This window comes from Tauraco erythrolophus, chromosome 1 (genome assembly GCF_009769465.1).
Source record: "Tauraco erythrolophus isolate bTauEry1 chromosome 1, bTauEry1.pri, whole genome shotgun sequence".
NCBI classification, from domain to species: domain Eukaryota; kingdom Metazoa; phylum Chordata; class Aves; order Musophagiformes; family Musophagidae; genus Tauraco; species Tauraco erythrolophus.
Window position 1 is genome coordinate 8,903,218 of NC_141465.1, and position 20,001 is coordinate 8,923,218.

At 43.5% G+C, this 20,001-nt stretch overlaps 1 protein-coding gene across 3 annotated transcripts in view; it reads right to left on the reverse strand.

Moving 5' to 3' along the window:
* The window catches only part of CMSS1 (cms1 ribosomal small subunit homolog), a 252,196-nt gene that overhangs the window by 37,448 nt on the left and 194,747 nt on the right, over positions 1-20,001 (reverse strand). The window contains exon 3 of one of the 3 annotated variants that reach the window (XM_086623795.1): positions 8,700-8,728. The exons of the other annotated variants lie outside the window; for them this stretch is intronic. Coding sequence (XP_086479921.1) covers positions 8,700-8,728 — 29 coding nt within the window. The remainder of the gene's footprint in view (positions 1-8,699; positions 8,729-20,001) is intronic. 3 annotated transcript variants of the gene reach the window in all.

A 20,001-nucleotide genomic window follows, 5' to 3' on the forward strand; every position in this document is an offset into this window, starting at 1 on the left:
TGTGACTGTACTTAAAACACAGCATTCACAAAGACCCCCTGGCAGAGGGGCAGGAGCGCTGCTGTGTCCCAGTGGCAGCCAGGGACTGGCTTGTTTTGAAGGGAAGGTCATCACATCTTCCCCCAGGATCTGAGCCTAAAAGGTCTCTGTCACCCAAACTCGAGGGTGGTTTGTTGGCACACAGATGAGAGGATGACAGCAATGGAAAACGGCAGTATCACTTCGAGGATAAATATGAGCATGGTATTACTGGAAGAAGTTAGAAAAAAGCACCTTTGGGTGAACAGGGCTCACGTCCTACCACAGACAAACCTCAATCAGCTTCTAACCTCTTTCTGGTTTGGGCTGATTCTGCTTGGTAGGATCCTCCAATTCTTATTCTCTCCTCTCCATTATAAAATTCCAGCACCAGAATGAGCTGGCTTCATCTTGCTAAGGTGTGACCTCCAGTGGGCACAATGTGCCCATCCGACTGGAGACCACCATGGAAGGTGAAAAAAATTTAAAAGAAGAAAATAAAAAAGAAAATAAAAAGGAGGAAAAGATCTTTTTTCCTCCTGTAGTGTAAGAAAGAAAGACTGAAACCCTTAGACTTGAAACAGGGGGGCTTAGATGGGGCTGAAATCCACCTTCCTCAGTGGAGGTGGGAGCACACGGCTATGTGTTGACTGACATGTCCAGGGTTGCAGAAAGGAGGAAGAGGTGGCTTGGCTGATGATATATTCTGCCAGCTGGCCAGGCAAAACTCCAAGGGGACATTCATGAACTCCTGGCTTTGGCACTGTCACCCTCAGCTGACAGGTGTAAGAAGGGCCAGAGCCAGATGGCTAAACCCAAACAGCGCCAGGGGGATGAGTAAGTCCCACCAGCAGTCAGATCCCTACTATCGCTCGCTGTATTTATGTTCCTGCCTGGGGGCTTCCTCCTGGTGCAACCAAACAACGAACGATGCTGGGATTTTCCTCCCTCCCTGCCAAACTGAACTGACAGAAACAAGCTGGGGTTTAGAAGGGAGTCAAAGCATACCTCAACTCATCCTGAAACAAGTACCTTTAGCAAGTGGCCCTGTCAGATGGGGCAGCATCATTGGCACACGGCTCTGTAGTCAGCCAGCAGGACTCAGGACTCATCTCCACCCACCACCATCATTGCATAGCTGATGCTGCAGCCAACGTCCAGGCAGAGACATCCAAAAGGGGATGGAAGAGTGCGAGAAGGGTAAAGGTGGCACCTAGAGAGCCAGTCTGAAAGCACCTGGGTACAGTTCTCTGTGGATGCCTGCATGAGAAGGGAACACAATACTTGGTATGAAAAGAAGTTGCTACAGTTGCTGAAGCTCTACCTCAACATTTGCATAGAAACTCTTTCAAAACTTTTTGTGCCATAACTCCTGAACAGATCTTCCAGGAAAGGACAGAGGACGATGTGCCAATACATACTGTATGGGAGAGATACTGACAGGCACAGAAAAATCACAAAGCTATAGTTAAGCAAACAGTAATTAAATAATTGTAGTCATTCAGCTAAAGAATATCTTCCCCTGAGACTTACTGGTAACAGGAAAGGGAAAGGAAATCAAAGTTCACACTCGCAACAAGCCACATAGCCCCAAGCTTTGTCTGACCTGCTTTCACAAATCCATCTCCCAAAAACAGAAGAAAAAAAAAACAACAATAGAACTTTCCATAGGGTCCCCTGCTGCATTTTGCTCTCTGTGCACCAGAAGCGCAGTGACATATTGTTGCACAAAACAGTCTGCTCTGGGGCAAGGAACAGCCTCAGCAGTCTGCATCTTCTCTAAGTCTGATACAGCGCTGGGACTAACACAAAGATCTCCAACACCGGTTTCATGTTTTGCATTAGGTTTTCACATTTTGCATTAGAAAATATTACTTTTAACCATGGCAAATTCACTCTTGTCTACCGAAAACATAATAAAGATTCATGTTCACATCTAAGCAGAATAAGGCACAAAAACAAAAAAAAATCCACTTGAAGATCTAGATATTCTACAGGCCTCCAGTGCCATACTGCTTTGCAGCCGCAATTGCCAGCTCCAAACTGGTGAAAACTGCAGGCAGACCACTGTCTGCTACTGTCAGAGCCTTACTTCTTGCCCAGACATCCTTGTGGTCCCATTCAGCGCAGTTTTATGGGTCTTAGCCCTTACTTCAGTGATTATTCAGAACTGGTGCCCAACCATTCATGTGAGGTAAGGTCTGCTGTGCACAGCCTCCGCATAAAAACAGGAACCTGAGGTCTTCCCAGTGCAGGGGAAGGGGAGGCAGAAGGAGCAGCTCCCCCTGACCTGACATTGACCACCAGTGCAATTGAGGACGTAGTGGATTCAGCCTGCTGTCCCCCGGTCACATCTGCATCTCTCTCTCGCAGTCATACAAACGCACACACATCTGTATGCACACAGTTGAGTACAGACTCATGACAAAGTTGCAGGCGCTGGGGACCCACTCTCCACCCATTAACAGCAAAACATAGTATTTTAGGCTAAGATGAAGCATTTCCTTTGAAAAAAGTATTATTTTATACGGACTTTCAGTTTGACTAGATGAAATGGAGAGCAACTATGGCAGCTTTGCCTAAAAATGATGATGAGAATGAAATTAAACAACTGAAAGTAGTTTACCTGGAATGCTACAAAACAGTGTGCAGGGGTATGAGACAGCATGTACATGCCCAGAGCAGCAGTGGTTATCTATACTCAAAAACATGCTTTCAAAAGTATTTAAAAATTGAGGACACACAGCTGGCCACCTGCACAGATTGTTTTCTCATTTCCACAGAGGTGTTCCCAACTCCAAGTTTAGCAACAGCTACAGAAGTAAGCTGAAAACAGAGCGCTCCAGTGGGGCGCGTTTCTTACGGCAGTAACGGAGGTACGCAGCCTGTTCCCAGAAACACCTTCGCCCTCTCGGGGAGCTCGGCAGGAGCCGGGAGCCTGGGAAAGCACCAGCACGGCAAGGGCTGTGCTTTGCTGAAGCAGTTTCTCTAGGAATGGTGTACGCACGGCTTCCTGCTGCTCTGTATCATCTGCTGAGGAAAAGGAGTATATGCAAGGCTAGATTGTATCAGTACATTTCATTTGAAGATGAAGGTGGTTCACTTTAAAGCAGTTCCCAATGAAAACCCCACCTATACGATGTAGCACAGTCAGGCAGGGAGAAACAGTTACAACTGGGATTATGCAAAACTCTTAACATAAATTTCTTGTCTTCCATTACACAAGCCTAAATTCTTTCAATTGCAGCAAATTCACAGTGCTCACTACTGGGGGCTAAAACACCACAAAAAGTAGTCCAACGACACCGAATTGTTTTGTCTCAAACATCAGAGCGTGAAAGTGCATATGCACAGCTGCGAAACCGTAAGTCACAATTTTACATAAAATGAAACTTGGACTAAACATAGTCCTGTTAAATCCTTGGAGGTGAACTTTTCCATTTTTCACTCCTAACTAGCATTTTAGTATACCAATCTGTTCCTCAGGCATTCACACGAACAGGAGAACAGTGTCCAACCTCTAGCATGCAAATAACATTTAAAAAAATCAGTACTTACAACATGGTTGTATTTAGCACAGTACTCATGTAATTTTCATAAATGCTAATAATATTGCAGAAGAATACAAGAGCAAAGGATGAAAAGAATGTAAAATAATCCCCAAAGGAATAACAAATGTTCTAGATACTCTCCCTAAAGAGACAATTTAAAAATCATGTGCAAAATATAGTCAAAAAAAGACGTTTTACATTAAGTCTTGTCTGTGTTTAAGAACAGTCAATTTAAATAGAAAGCTAGTGGCAGACTTTCTTCCTGTTACTGTGTTTTATTCTGCTATCATAACGGTTAGATGTCATCCAATACAACGTGATGCGTACTATCATACGTCCACTCACACAATATCTGCCTGAAAGAGTGTGAAGACGAGGAAATCCCCCTTGGGAAGAAAGTCAGGTGGTACAGGATGAGTGTGTCAGCATATGAGAAAAAGGAAGGGTTGAGATGATGCATTAGGACTCGTGTGCTCGAGCACATACTGTTGCTGAGCAGTCTGTCTCATGCAGTCAAGCCAACGGGCTGCACGCTCCCCACTGTACATTCGCCCATCGACCAGCACCGGCCCACTAAGCAGGGGAGACAGCTCAGGTTGCAATGGAGTTGCTTGATATAGATAAGTAGACACCAAGAGACTGAAACTATATGACCTCTCAACGCTTTTGCAACAGGAAACTTGAGACTCTTGAAGGGGGAAAAACAAAGTGTTCACTCTCCCTCATGCCAACTTTCATCTGACCTCCAGCTGTCCGAGGTGGACAACATGTAGTCTAATTATAGATTTCTTGAGTCTTCCTAGAGATTGCCCCCTTACGTGGGCAAAGAATCTCAAGAATCTGTTTCAGAGCCCAGATCGTCCTCCGTTTTAGACTGTTCTTCTGCCCTATCACAAACGTGCAAGGTGGGTTCCCTATCAAGTTTGTCGCTTGCCAGTGAAACAAAAGGAAGAGATGTCAGGTTTCACCAAGCAATGCAGGGTATGGAGTGACCACTGGAGAAGGTACGGCTAGCTTCTTCTCTACTGTCCTTTCCCACGACATGTCACTTAAAAAGAGTTGTTAACATCAAAGACATTTTTATTAATTATTAAAAGTGCAAAGCTACAGTATGTACTGAGCAGTTTCATATTTTACAATTGTTGAGGATGTACTACATGTATGAGCTGATACGCTGTGTTTTCTTTGCACTTTATGCACATACCCACTACACGTGATCAGAGGAAGGAATCCCAGAGGATTTATCTGGACGGAAGTCAGGTGCATGTGTGTGCTCTGTTATATTAAAGAGCTCGGGAGTACACATTTCCACATCTGATAGGGACTGCTTAGCCTTTAGCAAATCACTAGCACTTCTTCCATCTCTGTTTGTCTTACTGCAAAAAACAAGAGGCAGAAATATTCCCTAATGGAGTGTTTTGGAACCTAAACAACATATGTAAAGTGCTATGGGATTCTTGAAGAAAGTGATGTAGTAGAATAAAATACTAGTTGTTTATTATATTCAGACAGAAAGGACATGAAGTCCCTTTCTTTAACCCTTGAAAAAGCATCAGTGTTTTTAAAAATATTTTTGAGAACCCAAACAAGTTGCATTCAGATCATTAAGTTGAAAAACAAATTTGGGTCTCACTCTGTCCGAGAGACACAGTTCAGTGGGATCCCTTTTAATTCGGTGTTATAATTCTCCAGTCTCAGTATCAGCAGCCACAATCAAAGACTTCTTTGTCATGTTTTTGCTATTCAGCAGCTTCTGGGACAGTGTCCTGACATGAAACAAGAGAACGATAAGGGTTAGCCCTATCCAAAGGGTTTCACTACCGCATCCAGCACAAGGACAAACTGATGACAGACTGTGTAAATCCGGGGTCAGAATATACATGGTATGGGAGAGACAGAAGCAGTGCTTTATCTAAGCCCTGAAGTCTCAACTCTGGAGACAGCCTCGTAAGGCAGATGTCCACTGGTGTCCCGTACGAATTCACAGGCTGTGAATTCTTCATTCAAGACCCTGTTGGGAAATGTCGTCTCCTCCTGCTTGATTTACTGCAGAATTGCTGATAAGAAAACCCCGCTGTAGCAGAACACTACCGCAGCAGTGATAGGCTGCACATCTGCAGAGGGGAGATTCGCCTGTTTGCCAAAGTTACAGAAAACAGCGAAAGTGAAATAATCCAAGTCTCACAATGTGGAAAACAGCATAGCCCTCAAATCAGAGATACTTTGTCTCTCACTGCTTAACTTCGGCAGCAGAAAGAATGGCCAAATACAGTTAATACTATCAAACAGAGCCCAGCATAGCAATAAAAAATAAAATCTTATATACTGTCATGGTAATTTTATACTTTTGTTTATTTTTTTAAACTGAGCTAATTACTTAGCAATGGTCAGGACTGGAAGGCTGCACCAGGACTGTAATGAAGATAAAACCCTGGGGAACAATTTTGATTATGGTGGAGGTTCAGCTGACTACATTTTAATTAATCGAAGTAGTACAGCACTCTGAATTCCCAGGTATCCCATTTCAACATGCAGACTAACATGACTTGTTTTAGGGCATATTTTAACATTGTTCTAATAAATTCTTCAACAGTTCTTTTAAGTCTCAGAGGTAATCTAATTTCTTTTTTATTTTTATTATGGAGGCTTATAAGCATTTCAACGATAAATCACTAAAACGATGTGGCTGCGGAATGCCAAAAATAGACTCAGAAACCAAACACACCTTCAAAACTTGTATTAATTAAAAGCACAGCGAATTTTCTAATTACAAAGCAAAAGAAGTTTTTTCATATCGATAAAGCATTTTATTTTAAAATAGATCTCTATTATAATAAAGACAATCCACAGTAGCATTCGGTTAAAAAGCTGAGCAGTGAGCCAGCATAACAATATTAGATATCATCCACTATAGGATAAACATGCAAGTTGTCAATGACAAGAGAAAGCAGAATGTTCAGAGTTCAACACACGTGCAGTGTCTACATTATCTGTATAATCCAGACTTATGTGAGCCATGCTTACAGACTGACAAGATATGCGTAGTCTGAGAAATATGTGGCAAATGAAGAACCAGATCCCAAAATAACCAAGTTTTGAGCTAACACATCATAAGACCCCGCAGAGGTGGTGTAATTCGTATCTTTAAATTCACAAGACACATAAATTTTCCTTTGCATTCTTCTCTGCTTCCTAAATTCAGCAGCGTTTCGCTACTGTATGGAAATGAGAATGTCAGACAGCCCAGGACTCTCCCGGATTCTACTGGGACACTGCAATCCCCAACAGCAGTTAAACATGACCTGCAGAGGGGGCTGTACACTGCCCCTATCCAGCAGCAGTAGTAGATACCGAATCTTCCTCCAAGAGGAATGTGAAAACCAGAAAAAGATCCAGACATTATGAAAGGACCAGGGGGAAAACCTGAAGAGAGGCACCAAGTAGAGAGGGCTAAACCCAAGAGAAGGGCAGAGCACACCACTGAAGCTAGCGGCAGTGGTGGCAGGGAAGTGGATGAGGACAACAGCTGTGGAGCTCTAGCTCTGAGCTGGAGTACATGGAGTACACTTCTCCATGTTGATCATGTTGAAAATGCTTTGTTTTCTACAAAAAACAACCCACTCCCCTTCTCTCAATGGAGTGAGCTGCTTCATCACCTGCTCGGCGTCCTGGAGGTCATGGAGCTGTTCCTTGGTCCCTGCATGGGGGAACGGTAGAGGGGGTGACTCCTGCCGTCTCAAGGCACTCTCTTGTCATACAGTTGTAGTAACATACTTGCTCCTAGCAGCACCTACCCCTACTAAGGGGTACCGAGCTCCTCATCGCTACATCACTAGGCCAAATGCAGGCCGCCCTTGCCAGCTGTCCACTTTTACTATGTAAATCTTTTGAGAAGATAGGGACCATAATTGAGACTTTTCCTCTACATAAGAAAAGGCTGGGGACAAGAAAGAGTAAGTAACTTCACACGGTACCTTACCTCAGTGTATCCACAAAGCTGCCAAAACCCAACCTTAAGTAAAATAAAGTACCAATTAGATTCATTTTCCAGGGTGAAACTGTTCTGTGTAGGAAAAAAACCCAGTAGCTCACTTCTGTGTAGAAGTAATGAAGCAAACACGTGATTTAAGAGGATGATGATTTCCTTTGACAATGGGAAAGGTACAAACCTAAGGTCACATCTCTGGCAAGGCATCTAGTTCAGCAATCACTACTTTCCTTTAGTTTTTGCTCACCTAAGAGCACTACAGATATCCTATTTGACAGTTGTCATTACCACAAACATTACAGGAATAATTTGCTACAGTAGATAATCACAGAATTGGGTAAAGGCAACAGCATTCACAGGAGTATGTAAAATTATTCCAGGCTGGAAACCAGTCATTCATGCCTGGCAGTAATCGTTTGTAAAACCAACACTTAGAGAGTTTGGACTGAAAACCTCAAAGAGGATCAAGTATCCAATTATTGCCACAGACCAAGGCACGAATCCTGACTTTTTGGAGAGGCAGTTTCTGCACAGATTTGCAAGCCTCAAGCATTTTTTTTAACTCGTTTTTTTTTTCACGCTGAGCAACCGACCGAGTTCTTAGTTCAGGTTTCAGAAGAGCTCGAGTGATGTATTTAACACCCACTGGGTACGTCGCCACTTACACCGTGTTCAAACCAGAACGCAAAGAACAGCTGCTATTGCTCTCTCTGTCGCAGGTTAAGCACCAGGAGTGGGAACCCCCCACCAGAAGGGTGTGAAAGCACCAGCACTCACATGCTGCAGCCCCCAGTGATCTAGAATTCCCCTCCTAATTTCTCTTCTTCGCTCACGTCTTATCTTTTAACTGCATCCAAGGATGAGCAAAGGTAAACAATGCGGTGCGCTTTACCTGGGGCTGAACCTAAAAGCCACTTCAAAACTGCAAGCTTGGGCAGATCCTAGCCAGGATCTCTGAAGGGAGCCCAAAAGAGCTTGAGCCTACCAAGCTTTATCACTCCACGGCTCTGAATAACACTCTGGCTGCTAACCAAGCGATATCAAGAGCGACTAACGTCCCAGGATTTTTCCACATGGCAGTCATTAAGAAAGCGAAGATAACTTAAAGGAGGGTGGGAAGCTGAAGCATGCTGTCCTCTGGCCTAGGTGATCTTGACAGAAGTCAGGTTTTCTCAGCTCCCCTTAAGCCTAGAGCCCCAGGAAATGTACCTTGGCAGGAGGCTTGCCCTAAAAAAACATGTTGCAGGTAAACCCATGGCCGTGTTAAACGTCAGCCACTTCTAGCTGCTAGCCCTGGAGTCACTGAACACAGAGAGGGAGGCACCACTATTTCTGAAAATGGAGAGGGAGAGCTTCTTCTAGGCAGAGAATTATTCTGTCTTCAGTCTTGCACCAGTACGGTACCAGTACACAGCACCAGTGCTTTATGAACATGTGTAATAGTAACAAAGATGTTCATGACTCCAAACTGTATCTATCATGAGAACTCCTGTCCCAAAGAGGAAAGTCACAAAGAAAATGCTGCCTTAGTGCAAGCATTGGTTTTACTGGGTTTGTTTTGTTTGTTTGTTTTTTAAAAAGCTAGAGAATCTGTACATCTCCTCCTTAAATTGCTCATGCACATGTTGGGAGTGGAGACTGTGCATTTGGAACAACCGAATCACAAGTACGCCTACCAAGTAAATCTTGCAGGGATGAGGAGGAAAGTACATGCACAAGAGTCTTCAAGCTGCCTACACACGCAGCAGCTGTCTCCTGCAGGGTCACTGGAAAAATCCATTCAACCATTCCGATCGCTTTTCAGAGCAAGTAGAACACAGGCAAAAATACAGGGCACTGAGGGGGGACAATCTCAGACACAGCGAGGCATTTTTGGATAGGCTCAGGCAGTTTCTGGCCTATTTTAACATTGCTTAAGATTGGCAGAAATTTTGTGGAGGAGAACCATTTCTGTCTCCACCATTCGAGGAAGATGAAGATCATGGCTTCATTGCACAGACCAGTCTCAGTAGGACAGTAACACGCAAGGTGTAACAGAGGGAGGTCAAAAGTCTCCAACCTATGTTCAACACAGAAAGCATTCAAGAGATCAAGCAATTCCCTTTTCAACCTCCAACTTCAAAATGGGAAGCAGAAGTGACTGCAGAGGATTTTCATTCAAAAAACAGCCACTGTTCTGGTTTGTCAGTCAAGACTTCTGTTAGCATTTATTTCAGGAAGCTCACATACCCTTGTTCCTTCTGCTGTATTCCTGTGTTGAATTATGGGGTCATTATTCATAGCAAGTCTTGAAGTGTACAGTGCTAGAAGCTGGACATGATGAAGTCCATAGATCTGTCTGCTGCTTTCAACAGTCGACTACAAGGTGTGAGCAACTTGCCTGCAGAACCAAACAGGAGTCGATCTGAATCTGTCTCAGATGGTTCATCTCATCCCTCTCAGGAGGCCCAAAACAGGCAGCTGCTCCTCCTCACTAGGAGTGCTTGCCATGGCATCCCAACAGATTAGGCTCCATTCCCATGAAGCTATACATTATTAATCTTATCGAAGCAGACAGTGCTGACGCCCAGCTTCCTCAGTGTCTGGAAGAATACCAGCTGTCTCCAGCTCAGCCCAAGTAAATGGAGAGAATGTGTGCATGTATCAAGAGGAAATATTTCCTAAAACTTTGCAGGATTCAGAATCCTTCCCCTCCTCTTTTCCCTACACACTATCACAGCAACTGCCTGGTATTCATACCCCACTCCATCTCTCTGCATGCCCATGTGCAATAGACTCCTTTTTCTATCTTCTGCTTACAAGAAACTGCCACTTCCTCTCAGACAAGGACCTGACCCCAACAGCCCATCCATTTGGGTTTTTCTGGGATGCGCTCCTGCAAGATTGTCTTCATCAGACCAGCAGAAGACACCTAGATTATGCAGCCAGTGGAAGCAGAATATCTCCCGAAGTCCAGGAAATCAACACTGTAGAGAAAACTACTGTATTCAACAATTCCTTAGCTTTTACATCTTAGAAGTTCTTCATGGGCTTGGTTCTAAGGCTCAGCAATCTCTACGATCCTTTTTCTTCATCAGCCTTAGAGCATTTCAAACAATAGATACCACATAGTTGCTAGCGTTGTAAATAAAACAAGCTCATTTCTACTGAAAGGCAATCAAGTTGAGGAAAAACATTCTACCTTGAACTTAGAATGAGTCCATAAGATGTACTGGATAAGACTCGTATTCATCAGCCCTTCTTAAAAAGAGGTCACAATCAACTGAATGGCAAATTACACAAAAAACAGAAAGAAATTAATCTTTACTGACTTACAGAGATTTCAAAGCCTCTAACAATCTCAAAGATGTTTAAATGGTTGTGCAGACATGGCACAAACTGGTGCAATACAAATATATGGCTCGACAGATAGATTAAGCCCTTAAAACCAAAAAGAACACTAAGCACTCTAGTTAATTTTGCACCAGAAACTTGTTTCTTGGATGCATCTTGCATTTCAGGATGCAGCCCAGCAGTGAGTTGGTTTATGAACAGTCACATTAAGGCACACGTGTATTGCATATCCCACCCTCTCAAGAAAAATAGCGGTCTCTACTGTGAAAACATTATAGAGTCATAGAATGGTTAGGGTTGGAAGGGACCTCAAAGATCATCTAGTTCCAACCCCCCTGCCATGGGCAGAGAAAACCTCCACTACACCAGGTTGCCCAAAGCCTCATCCAACCTGGCCTTGAACACTTCCAGAGATGGGGCATCTACAACTTTTCTGGGCAACCTGTTCCAGTGCCTCACCATCCTCAATGTAAAAAATTTCTTCCTTATATCTAATAGAAATCTGCCCTCTTTCAGTTTAAATCCATTGCCCCTTGTCCTATCACTACACGCCCTTGTAAAAAGTCCCTCTCCAGCTTTCCTGTAGGCCTCCTTTAGGTACTGGAAAGCTGCAATCAGATCACCCTGGAGCCTTCTCTTCTCCAGGCTGAACAGCCCCAACTCTCTCAGCCTGTCTTCGTAGCAGAGGTGCTCCAGCCCTCAGATCATCTTCATGGCCCTCCTCTGGACTCACTCCAGTAGCTCCATGTCCTTCTTATGTTGGGGACTCCAGAGCTGAACATATATATATTATATGTGAGGAAGAGCTATTTTTAACAAAAGCCTTTCGCTCTGGGGCAAAATGATTTCCAAACAGGTTCTGATACCCTAAATCAGGGACGAAGACTTTGCTAGCAAGTGGGAAAGTGTTCTACAATTTGAAATGTTACAGTCAAGCTGATGAAGGACCATTCAAGCAACCTGAATGGCTCACATAATCATTTTTTTCTGTAGAAATGGACACATGTTAAAGTCTAATAAAACAACATTTTTCTGTTACTATGGAAAATACACTAATTCTACTCACTATTTCCCACAGGTTTACAGCACTAATAAATCCAGATTTGTGTCATTAATCTCTAGAATTAATGACTGACTACCAGTACGAGTGCAGTAGGTGGTGATTAAAGCAATAGAAATACCCCATAATATAGATGTTACGGCCTTTGTGGGGAGGCACCGTGAGGTAAGTGAGTACGAACTTCAAAGATCCAGCTCATTTTACACAGTTGTGCTCTCCAATGAAAGCTGAATTTTGAGCGTGTTAGTGTAATAACATGCTCCCAAGATTTTTTTTTTGTTTGTTTAAATTGGTAATTATAATGAAACACTATGGCTGAATAGTATTACACTCACCCACTTACATCATCAAAACAAAATGACATAGTTATTTTTATTTTCTAAAGCTCGTTTTGGCAAAGCAAGTAATCTGTTCTCTCAGGTACCGTTTAGAAAGCAAGACGAGTACATCAAGTCGTTTACCTCCCCAAGTATTGTGCTCTTCACATTGCTGTATTTACCACACAGCTTCAGGCATGGCAAATAAAAATTGTCTTAAACCTGTGACTGCCTCAGAGCTGTTGGGCAGGGCTATTTATGCCTCCTGGAGTAGGCTGATAGTTTTATAGCATGAAGTCGCAGGCTTAATCCTGAGTATAGAGTACCTGAAAAAATAAGTATTTCCAAATAGAAGGCTGAAACATATTGCACATCCTAACTCAAATCCACAGGGCAAACCTATTTATCCACAAGGCAAACCTATTCATATATATTTACCTGGCAATTATCTACAAGGGTGTTTGACTAAATCAGAAGTAATTCTGCTTATCATCGCAGCAAAGGAAGACTAGATAAGCACCTATATCGCATCAAATTAGCTATAGCCTATAGGCTTCCCCACACTCACATCTAGGTCTGACCCTTAGAGTCATCCGTGTGTTTCTATTAAGATACATTCACTAAGCCTTCGTCACAAGGCAATGACAACGAGTTTCCTTCATTACCTGATTTCCAATTAACCAGTGGTCTTGAGAGTCTGATGTCTCAAATACTAATGTAGTGAGCTGGAGCCAAGATTTGCCTGTTTATACAGGACAGAAAGCAATTTAAATATACACTAATAGAGTTTGATTTTAATTACATTAGACACAGTATTTGTCCAAGCAAAAGCACAAGGGGAGTACATTAAAAAACAAAAAAATACACCCCCCCCCCCCAACTTGGCTATTGAAAGAAAATTACAGTCACATGTCTCATGTAAGAAATGTTCATAAAAGAGTTCAGAGTGGCTGCCAAGGTTATTGTCATCCTAAACATGTATTGGCTGTTCAGGCACCAGTCACCAGATTTAAAGAATAAAACATCATTTACTTTTGTATAGATTTGTTACTTCATGTACAATTAAACAAGTTGTTTGCTTTTTTTGTTGTTTTGTTTTGTTAAAACCAACCACTATTCAGCATGTGTTTACAAGAATACACATCTTTCAGGAGTCTTTTAATCAATCATAGCAATTTGTAAACCCATTTCAAAAATAAATATTTAGAGGTCATGTAAGCAATGAACTCAAAGAATGGCTTAGATCCAGGCATTGTGTAGACTGCATGACGTGACCCTCCAGACATTTTTCTGCCCATGTGGTGCCATCAAAGAATTCTGGGTTTTCTTGAAAACAACATGACAAAAATTAAGGAAGAAAAGAAAGAGACACATGAGGAACTAAGAACTGTGAAATGAGACAAGGGTAATGCAAGAGGGGTCATATCCCACCACTCAAATATGAGCCAGCAGAAGGGAAGGAATAAGATAAGAAGAAAGGTCAGAGCAGCAACAACAGCCAGGTCTTTTCTTGGAAAGAGCTTAAGAATGAAATTAAAACAAAAAACAACTCTCGCACTTTTCCTCAGATATCAGCCACTCTCTGCACTCTCTTCTTCTCACTAGTTTAGTTAAGACTTTTACTAGACATCCTTTTTTAATTGCTCACTTGGACCCTGAGGTGCTTGAGCAAAGTGCTGAGGGCTCAGCTGTCACCCCAGCATTAAGTGCAGTTGGCAAAATGCTCTGCCCCACTCATTATCCTTCCTTGATCAAAGAACTTCCTGAGGGTCAAGGAAAAGGGGAAGGAGAAACAACACCTCACTTTTGAGAAATTATCTCCCATCTCAGACCATAAGACATCTCTTCAGAAAAGCAGTGCCTCTGCTTCAGTTCAGCAAAAGCACAAGAGACAGAGGTACCTTCTTCTGATTTTGACAGCCATGCAGAAGACCTTCTTCCCCAGCCTCACCACCAACCATGCCAGGTCTCTGTCGCAATTTGCAGTGATATACTTCATTGGGCTACTCTGCTAAATTACTTGCAGATGCTTCTGCAGTAAATCTTTCCTTAGTTGTGTGCTTCAGAAAAAATGAACTGGAAAAGTCTGCTTCATAGGCTCCGTATCAGCCACAAAAACCTGCGTGAAACCATGAAGTCAAGCCCAAAGCCCCCTGGAGAATTCTGGAGCACCACTGTCACATCCCGATTTTCCAATTTCATCCACTCAGCTGAAAGGATGTTTAAAACCAACATTTCTGGGGACAAAGAAAATCACATTTCATTCTTCTCTCATTATTGAAGTGTGGCTGAAACCTTCTATTCTCAGAACAGCCAAAAATAAATAAATGCTGGTACATGTAGGGAAATTTTAGCCTCAGAAGTGGAATTTCTCACAAGAACTTTTGAGCAGTTGAAGATGTGGGAAGGGACACTAGTACTTGCTCTCAGCTAGAGCAGTTGCTAGCATGATTATACAGGCCCTTTTTAAAGCTCATTTGCACAAAAGGAGGTGAGTCTGTCACTAAATCGCAGAGTCATTTATCACCACACCCATAAACCTCTCTTCCTAGAACTGCCATGCACCTGCCTATCATCCATGAAAGCAGACCCCATGCTCTAGGTGAATGCCATCTAAGGCTCTCCTCTAAACTCAAGCTCCGTTTCAGACCCTGAGATGTTTTTTCTTAACAGCATGACATGGGCCATCGTGCTGGAAGTCAGTCTGTTTCCAGGAAATGCCATTGCACTTCCACTCCTGACTCTTCTCCTTTCTCAGGTTTACCTCTACAGCTGAAAACCTTGTTCGGTGCTCCAGCTCACCTATAGTGCAAGTTAAAATGTTAAACATCAAACCATTAGTACTTCATTTTGGGTTTAAAGCTGAGATTGAGAATCTCATAAAACCCTGGATGCTCAAGGTACGGCTTAAAACCACAAATTACAACCCTTTTCTCAGCACCTTCTGTATTTATAATGAAAAAAACACTACAAAGCTTATAAGAAAAAAAAACAAAAACCTTCTATACAAGTAGAGTGAGGTTTCAGAGGACAGCCCTAATCTCTAACGCAAACAGGTATGCCAGAGCACGGAACAGTAAGACGATTTTCCTGAAATCACACACCAAGTTAATGACAAAACCAGGAACAGTATGCAAATCTCACTGATGTGGTAAAGCATCAACAAGCCCACATGTGGCTTTTCTGCTTATTTATTGTACATGTCTCTACATCTACTTATTTTTCACATGCTGATTATGCAAGATTGAACGTTGCTTTTCCCACACTTGAGAAGTATTACTTGTAACTGCTCGTTATTTTCACTGAGTGAATTACCACCAGAATGGGAATCCTACCTTTGAATAGCTTTAGTTCAATCAAAATCCCAAGCTTTTATGCTTGCAGTAACCATATTTCTCTTATGGTTACTAGAAATATTACCTACCAGATTTCTCTTATTTCTGAAAACACCTTGTGGTTAAATAGGACAAACCCCTCTCTCCACTTGTCAGCTAGCCTCTCCAAGTGCCCACTGCGCTGAACTCCACAAGGATAAGTTTGAGTGACAAGTCAGACTCACAAAAAAGGAAAAAGAAGGCTATCGAGCATCCCCTACAGCGTTAGCGGCACGCAGGCAGGAAAGCTCAAACAGGCAGGGAAAGAGAAGCTGCTGTACTCCTCCTACTCCCTGCCTTGCACGTGCAAAATCCCTGTTTCTTGGGACACTGTCAGCGACTCCTTGTCCCTCACAGAGCCCACAATGTGGTTCCCACTGCCCATCCCCTTTGCTTTGCTTCTTAGGGAAACACAGCTTATACATGACGACCACAACATCCGTGTGCGTACGACTCTGTCTGTGTGCTGATCCCAGAGCTTTTGTCTCGGCCCACAGTCATTGCACCAAGCTTTGACGAAGGGCCAGAGAAAGCAATTTCTTGCAAGTTCTGACAAGTTTTGTGAAAACAGGCAGGGAGGCAATTCTATAATTATCCTCGCGGAAGGCGAGGCTGGCATGTGCGATCCCAGAGAGAGGGAAGAATCCCAGCAAATTCCTCAACCATGGGAAAAGTTTCAGCTGAGACTCACAGTCAACCACTGGACACAAATTTATAGGAAAGTAGGCATGTTTAACCCCAGTGCTCAGAAAACTACTTGTCTGGCTCAGCAGGCACTGTAAAACATAGTCATTTGAATGATTTATTCCATGCTTTCTTCTAAGAAATCTTTCCCAGCACTGGAACAGGAGGGAGCAAACTGGTGGGGGACATACATGTGCTAGCACAGAAAAGACCTGCAGATTTTGTATTTTCCAATTTAAGAAGAAATCACACCAGTGATAGGGTGTGGCAAGGGAACCTGTTTGTTTCTAAGCCTGTCTTTTCAAACACTTTGATGCATATTCTTTCAAATACAGAAAAGCATCCATTCTGAAATAAGCACCAGGGTAGAGCCACCATGTGTGTTTTGGGAGAGCTGTGTTTATTTTCTCAAGGTCTGTATATCAGAGTAGAGATATCTATCACGAATATTTTGATCACACATCAACCAGCACCGGCCGTGACTGCTTAAGTAAGGGGGGAAAGGGCAAGACTGACCCTCATTGTCACCCCTGTCCAAGTCCTGCCCCTTCATTGCCCGTGCCCAGTTCAGCCATAACAAACCACCCTGGCAACGACCTTACATATGCCATTGACCACTAACCTTGCTCATGACAATCCCTAGTGATCACAGAGCAAAGGCAAGTCACTCATCTGGCAGATCTGCAGGCACTTGTGGAAGCAGCCAGTGACCTTCTCAGCCAGTAAAAACTCCAGCAGGAAGACAGTGCTTGAACAAACCTTATCGTGCGATAGAAAACTTCCCCACTGGCATAATAATGCAAGGGGAGACTTTGTCTCACAGGCAGTTTACTGTATGAGGATGCAGCCTCAGTACAACAGGATGCACGAACTTCCAGGCTAAACCAGTTGTGACGGAGCACAGCATGCACATTATTCCATCTCCCGAGGAGTTCAGACCTGGCCAGGCACATATCACATTGCTTGCTACAGCAGTGCTTCAAGAACCAGGTACTTAACAACGCAGACAGCCCTCGCAATACAGGCAGCGCGCTACAGAGGACAGGAGACTCCGACACATGGCTGCACTGCCCAGAGGGTCTCACCGGTTAGTAAGAACTGAGCTTTGCCACACTTTCTCTGCAACCTTCACCCTCCCAGAAACTGAACAGACAGCATGGCAGGACTGCTGTGGACTCCATACAACTCTGTCCATCTACCTCAACGGCATCAAATCTTGCTACCTAATACCACTCACCCTCTCTCCACCCCACAGATAGCTTCCTTTCTTTCCTCCCGTGAAACTTTGATACTTTTCACAAGTAGGAATCATCAACATTGATGGAATTCTTACATCACTTTTTTTTTTAAATTTAAAAAAAGCTTCCTGTTTGCATTAAATATATCTCTATCTACTCCAACCCTCCATGACTCAATCTCTATCTATAAATACTTTAGAAGGATTTATTCCATTTATTTTCTAGTTACCCAGGTGATGACATGACAGACCTTCAACCTGGACTTGCGCAATCAGTATAGGAGAGGTCAGTGAATTGGCAATAACAAAGTATTTGAGAGCCAACAACAGGGAGAGGGAGTTTAGATATTTAATGATAATGCACTAGCACAAACGCATGCTTCCCTCCTCAAAGACTCCAGCACAACAAAAAGCTTTAGGAGCAATTTTGATCTGGTTCACACTGTTTTGATCTGGTTACCTCAGCACAGTTTGATTTGCTTGTCTTCATCTGCAGCCAGTCTGCAAAAGGGACAAAGATGTGGTGTCCGAAGTGTAGAGAGAGGATCAAAACACAACAGTTCCTAAACCTCTGTGAAACTTGTAAGAGACCAACAGGCAACGACTTCAGTTAAATCTTTCTGCCCTGGTTTACTTTTGCTTTCACACTCCCCAAGTCGATAGCCACTTCTCATTTTAGGAATTTGGGATGAACATGAGTTTCTTGCTGTGCCGGGCTTCAGGCACACCCGCCACCACCGAAACGGGCACTGCATGCCTCTTCCACAGCACACAACAGGCCAAGCGTTCCAGCAAGGTTCTTCTGCCAGGGCTGGGTCACAAAGTCCACAGTGAATACGGGCTACAGGGGACTCCTGAGCAAGCTGGATTTCTGATGTTAGAAGTGGGCCAGAAAGACATTCGTGTGAGGCAAAAAGATGGGAGAACATTTCTCCCCAGTAATACTGAGAAGTTGAAAAAGCTGGAGTTTGGCACAGAAAAATGCACAGGCTGCAACATTTTTCTCTAAAAAAATCCCTCCTCCATTCACGAACTCCTGCATAGCAACGTGAGACTCCTGAGTGGGAAGCTCAATAAAACACTCAAACTTCTCTTTGCCCAGGAGATCCCAGTTAGCTCACCAGAACATGGGAATCTACGTGGAAGAAAAAAGTAGCAAACCATTTTTGAAACATCAGTTGAAATCCAGACCAATTCTCCCTCCTCGGTAAGGCCCTTTGTAGCTGCTCCTGTCAGCGAGGCACTGGAAGGGGTGATATTCCAGGCCTGTCCTCCAGCAATGCTCTCAATCCCTGGCTATGAAGCAAGGCTGCCCATCAGCCACCTTGCTCTGCTGGCGCGCAAATCCAAGTTGAGTAACCTGAGGAGACATTAGCAACTCAACGCTCACCGCGGTTTCACATCGTGGTCGGACCAAGTGGCACAAGCACTTAACCACAGCCTTTAACAACCGCGCGCTGCGCACACTAATCCCTCCTCGATATTTCATGTCGGCTCCCACTGTGAATCAGCACAGGCGGCAAAGGATTTTGGCCTAACGAGCTGACTCAACTGCACTTGCACTTTTCGGAGCGAGGAAGATTGTAATTCCTACCTAAACGACACCATGATTCGGACTGCAGTCCACCAAGCTCCTCCGAATGGTGCCGCACGGAGCAAATGCGCAGCCAGGGGTGCTGCAGCTGGGGCTGCTGGAAAGGCTCGGCTGCTCCCTTCAGGGGAAAACGCCGAAGGAGCTGATGTCATTTACACATTACCTGACTCGGATGAGCAAACTTGCTGGCAGCCAACCACAACACAGCAGTGACACTTTAAAAGAAGTGTTCAGGACATGTTTTTCATTACCAGAGTCAATCGAAACACACCATCACCGTCTCCACGTTATCCCACTGTGCAACAGACATTAACAAGCTGAAGCGACAGCAACACGTGGATGATGAAAACATTCCACCAGCAGAGTGGACTAAGCTGAAAACTGTGCAGGAACTTCAAGTTAGGTATTTTCTGTATCCTGATGTGTTTCTTCATGGCACATTAGACTTTCTGATCTTTTGTTAAAATTAACTATTGTGCTCAAGCTCCCTGGGGCTTCTTTTCTGCAACAAGGTAGAACTTAAAAAGTATAAAAATCAGTTCCAAAAAAGAAAAAAAAAAAAGCCAACAACCCTTCCAGTATTTTTTCACCCAAAAAAGAATGTTTTTTCCCTATGTCTTCTGATTCTCTCTGCATCTTCTTCGCTTTAAAAATATGGCAGAAGAAATGGACAGTTCAACAAATCAGACTTCAGTAACAGGGCAAAAAGCACACACTTCTAGCATTAGGCATTGATACTGCAGGTTGATAACACTAGGTCTGCTCAGAAGAACTGCTGTGTTCTTGCCTGACCAACACCTAACAGCATCAAATTTCTCAGATCTTCAGTGGATGAGGGTAATGAA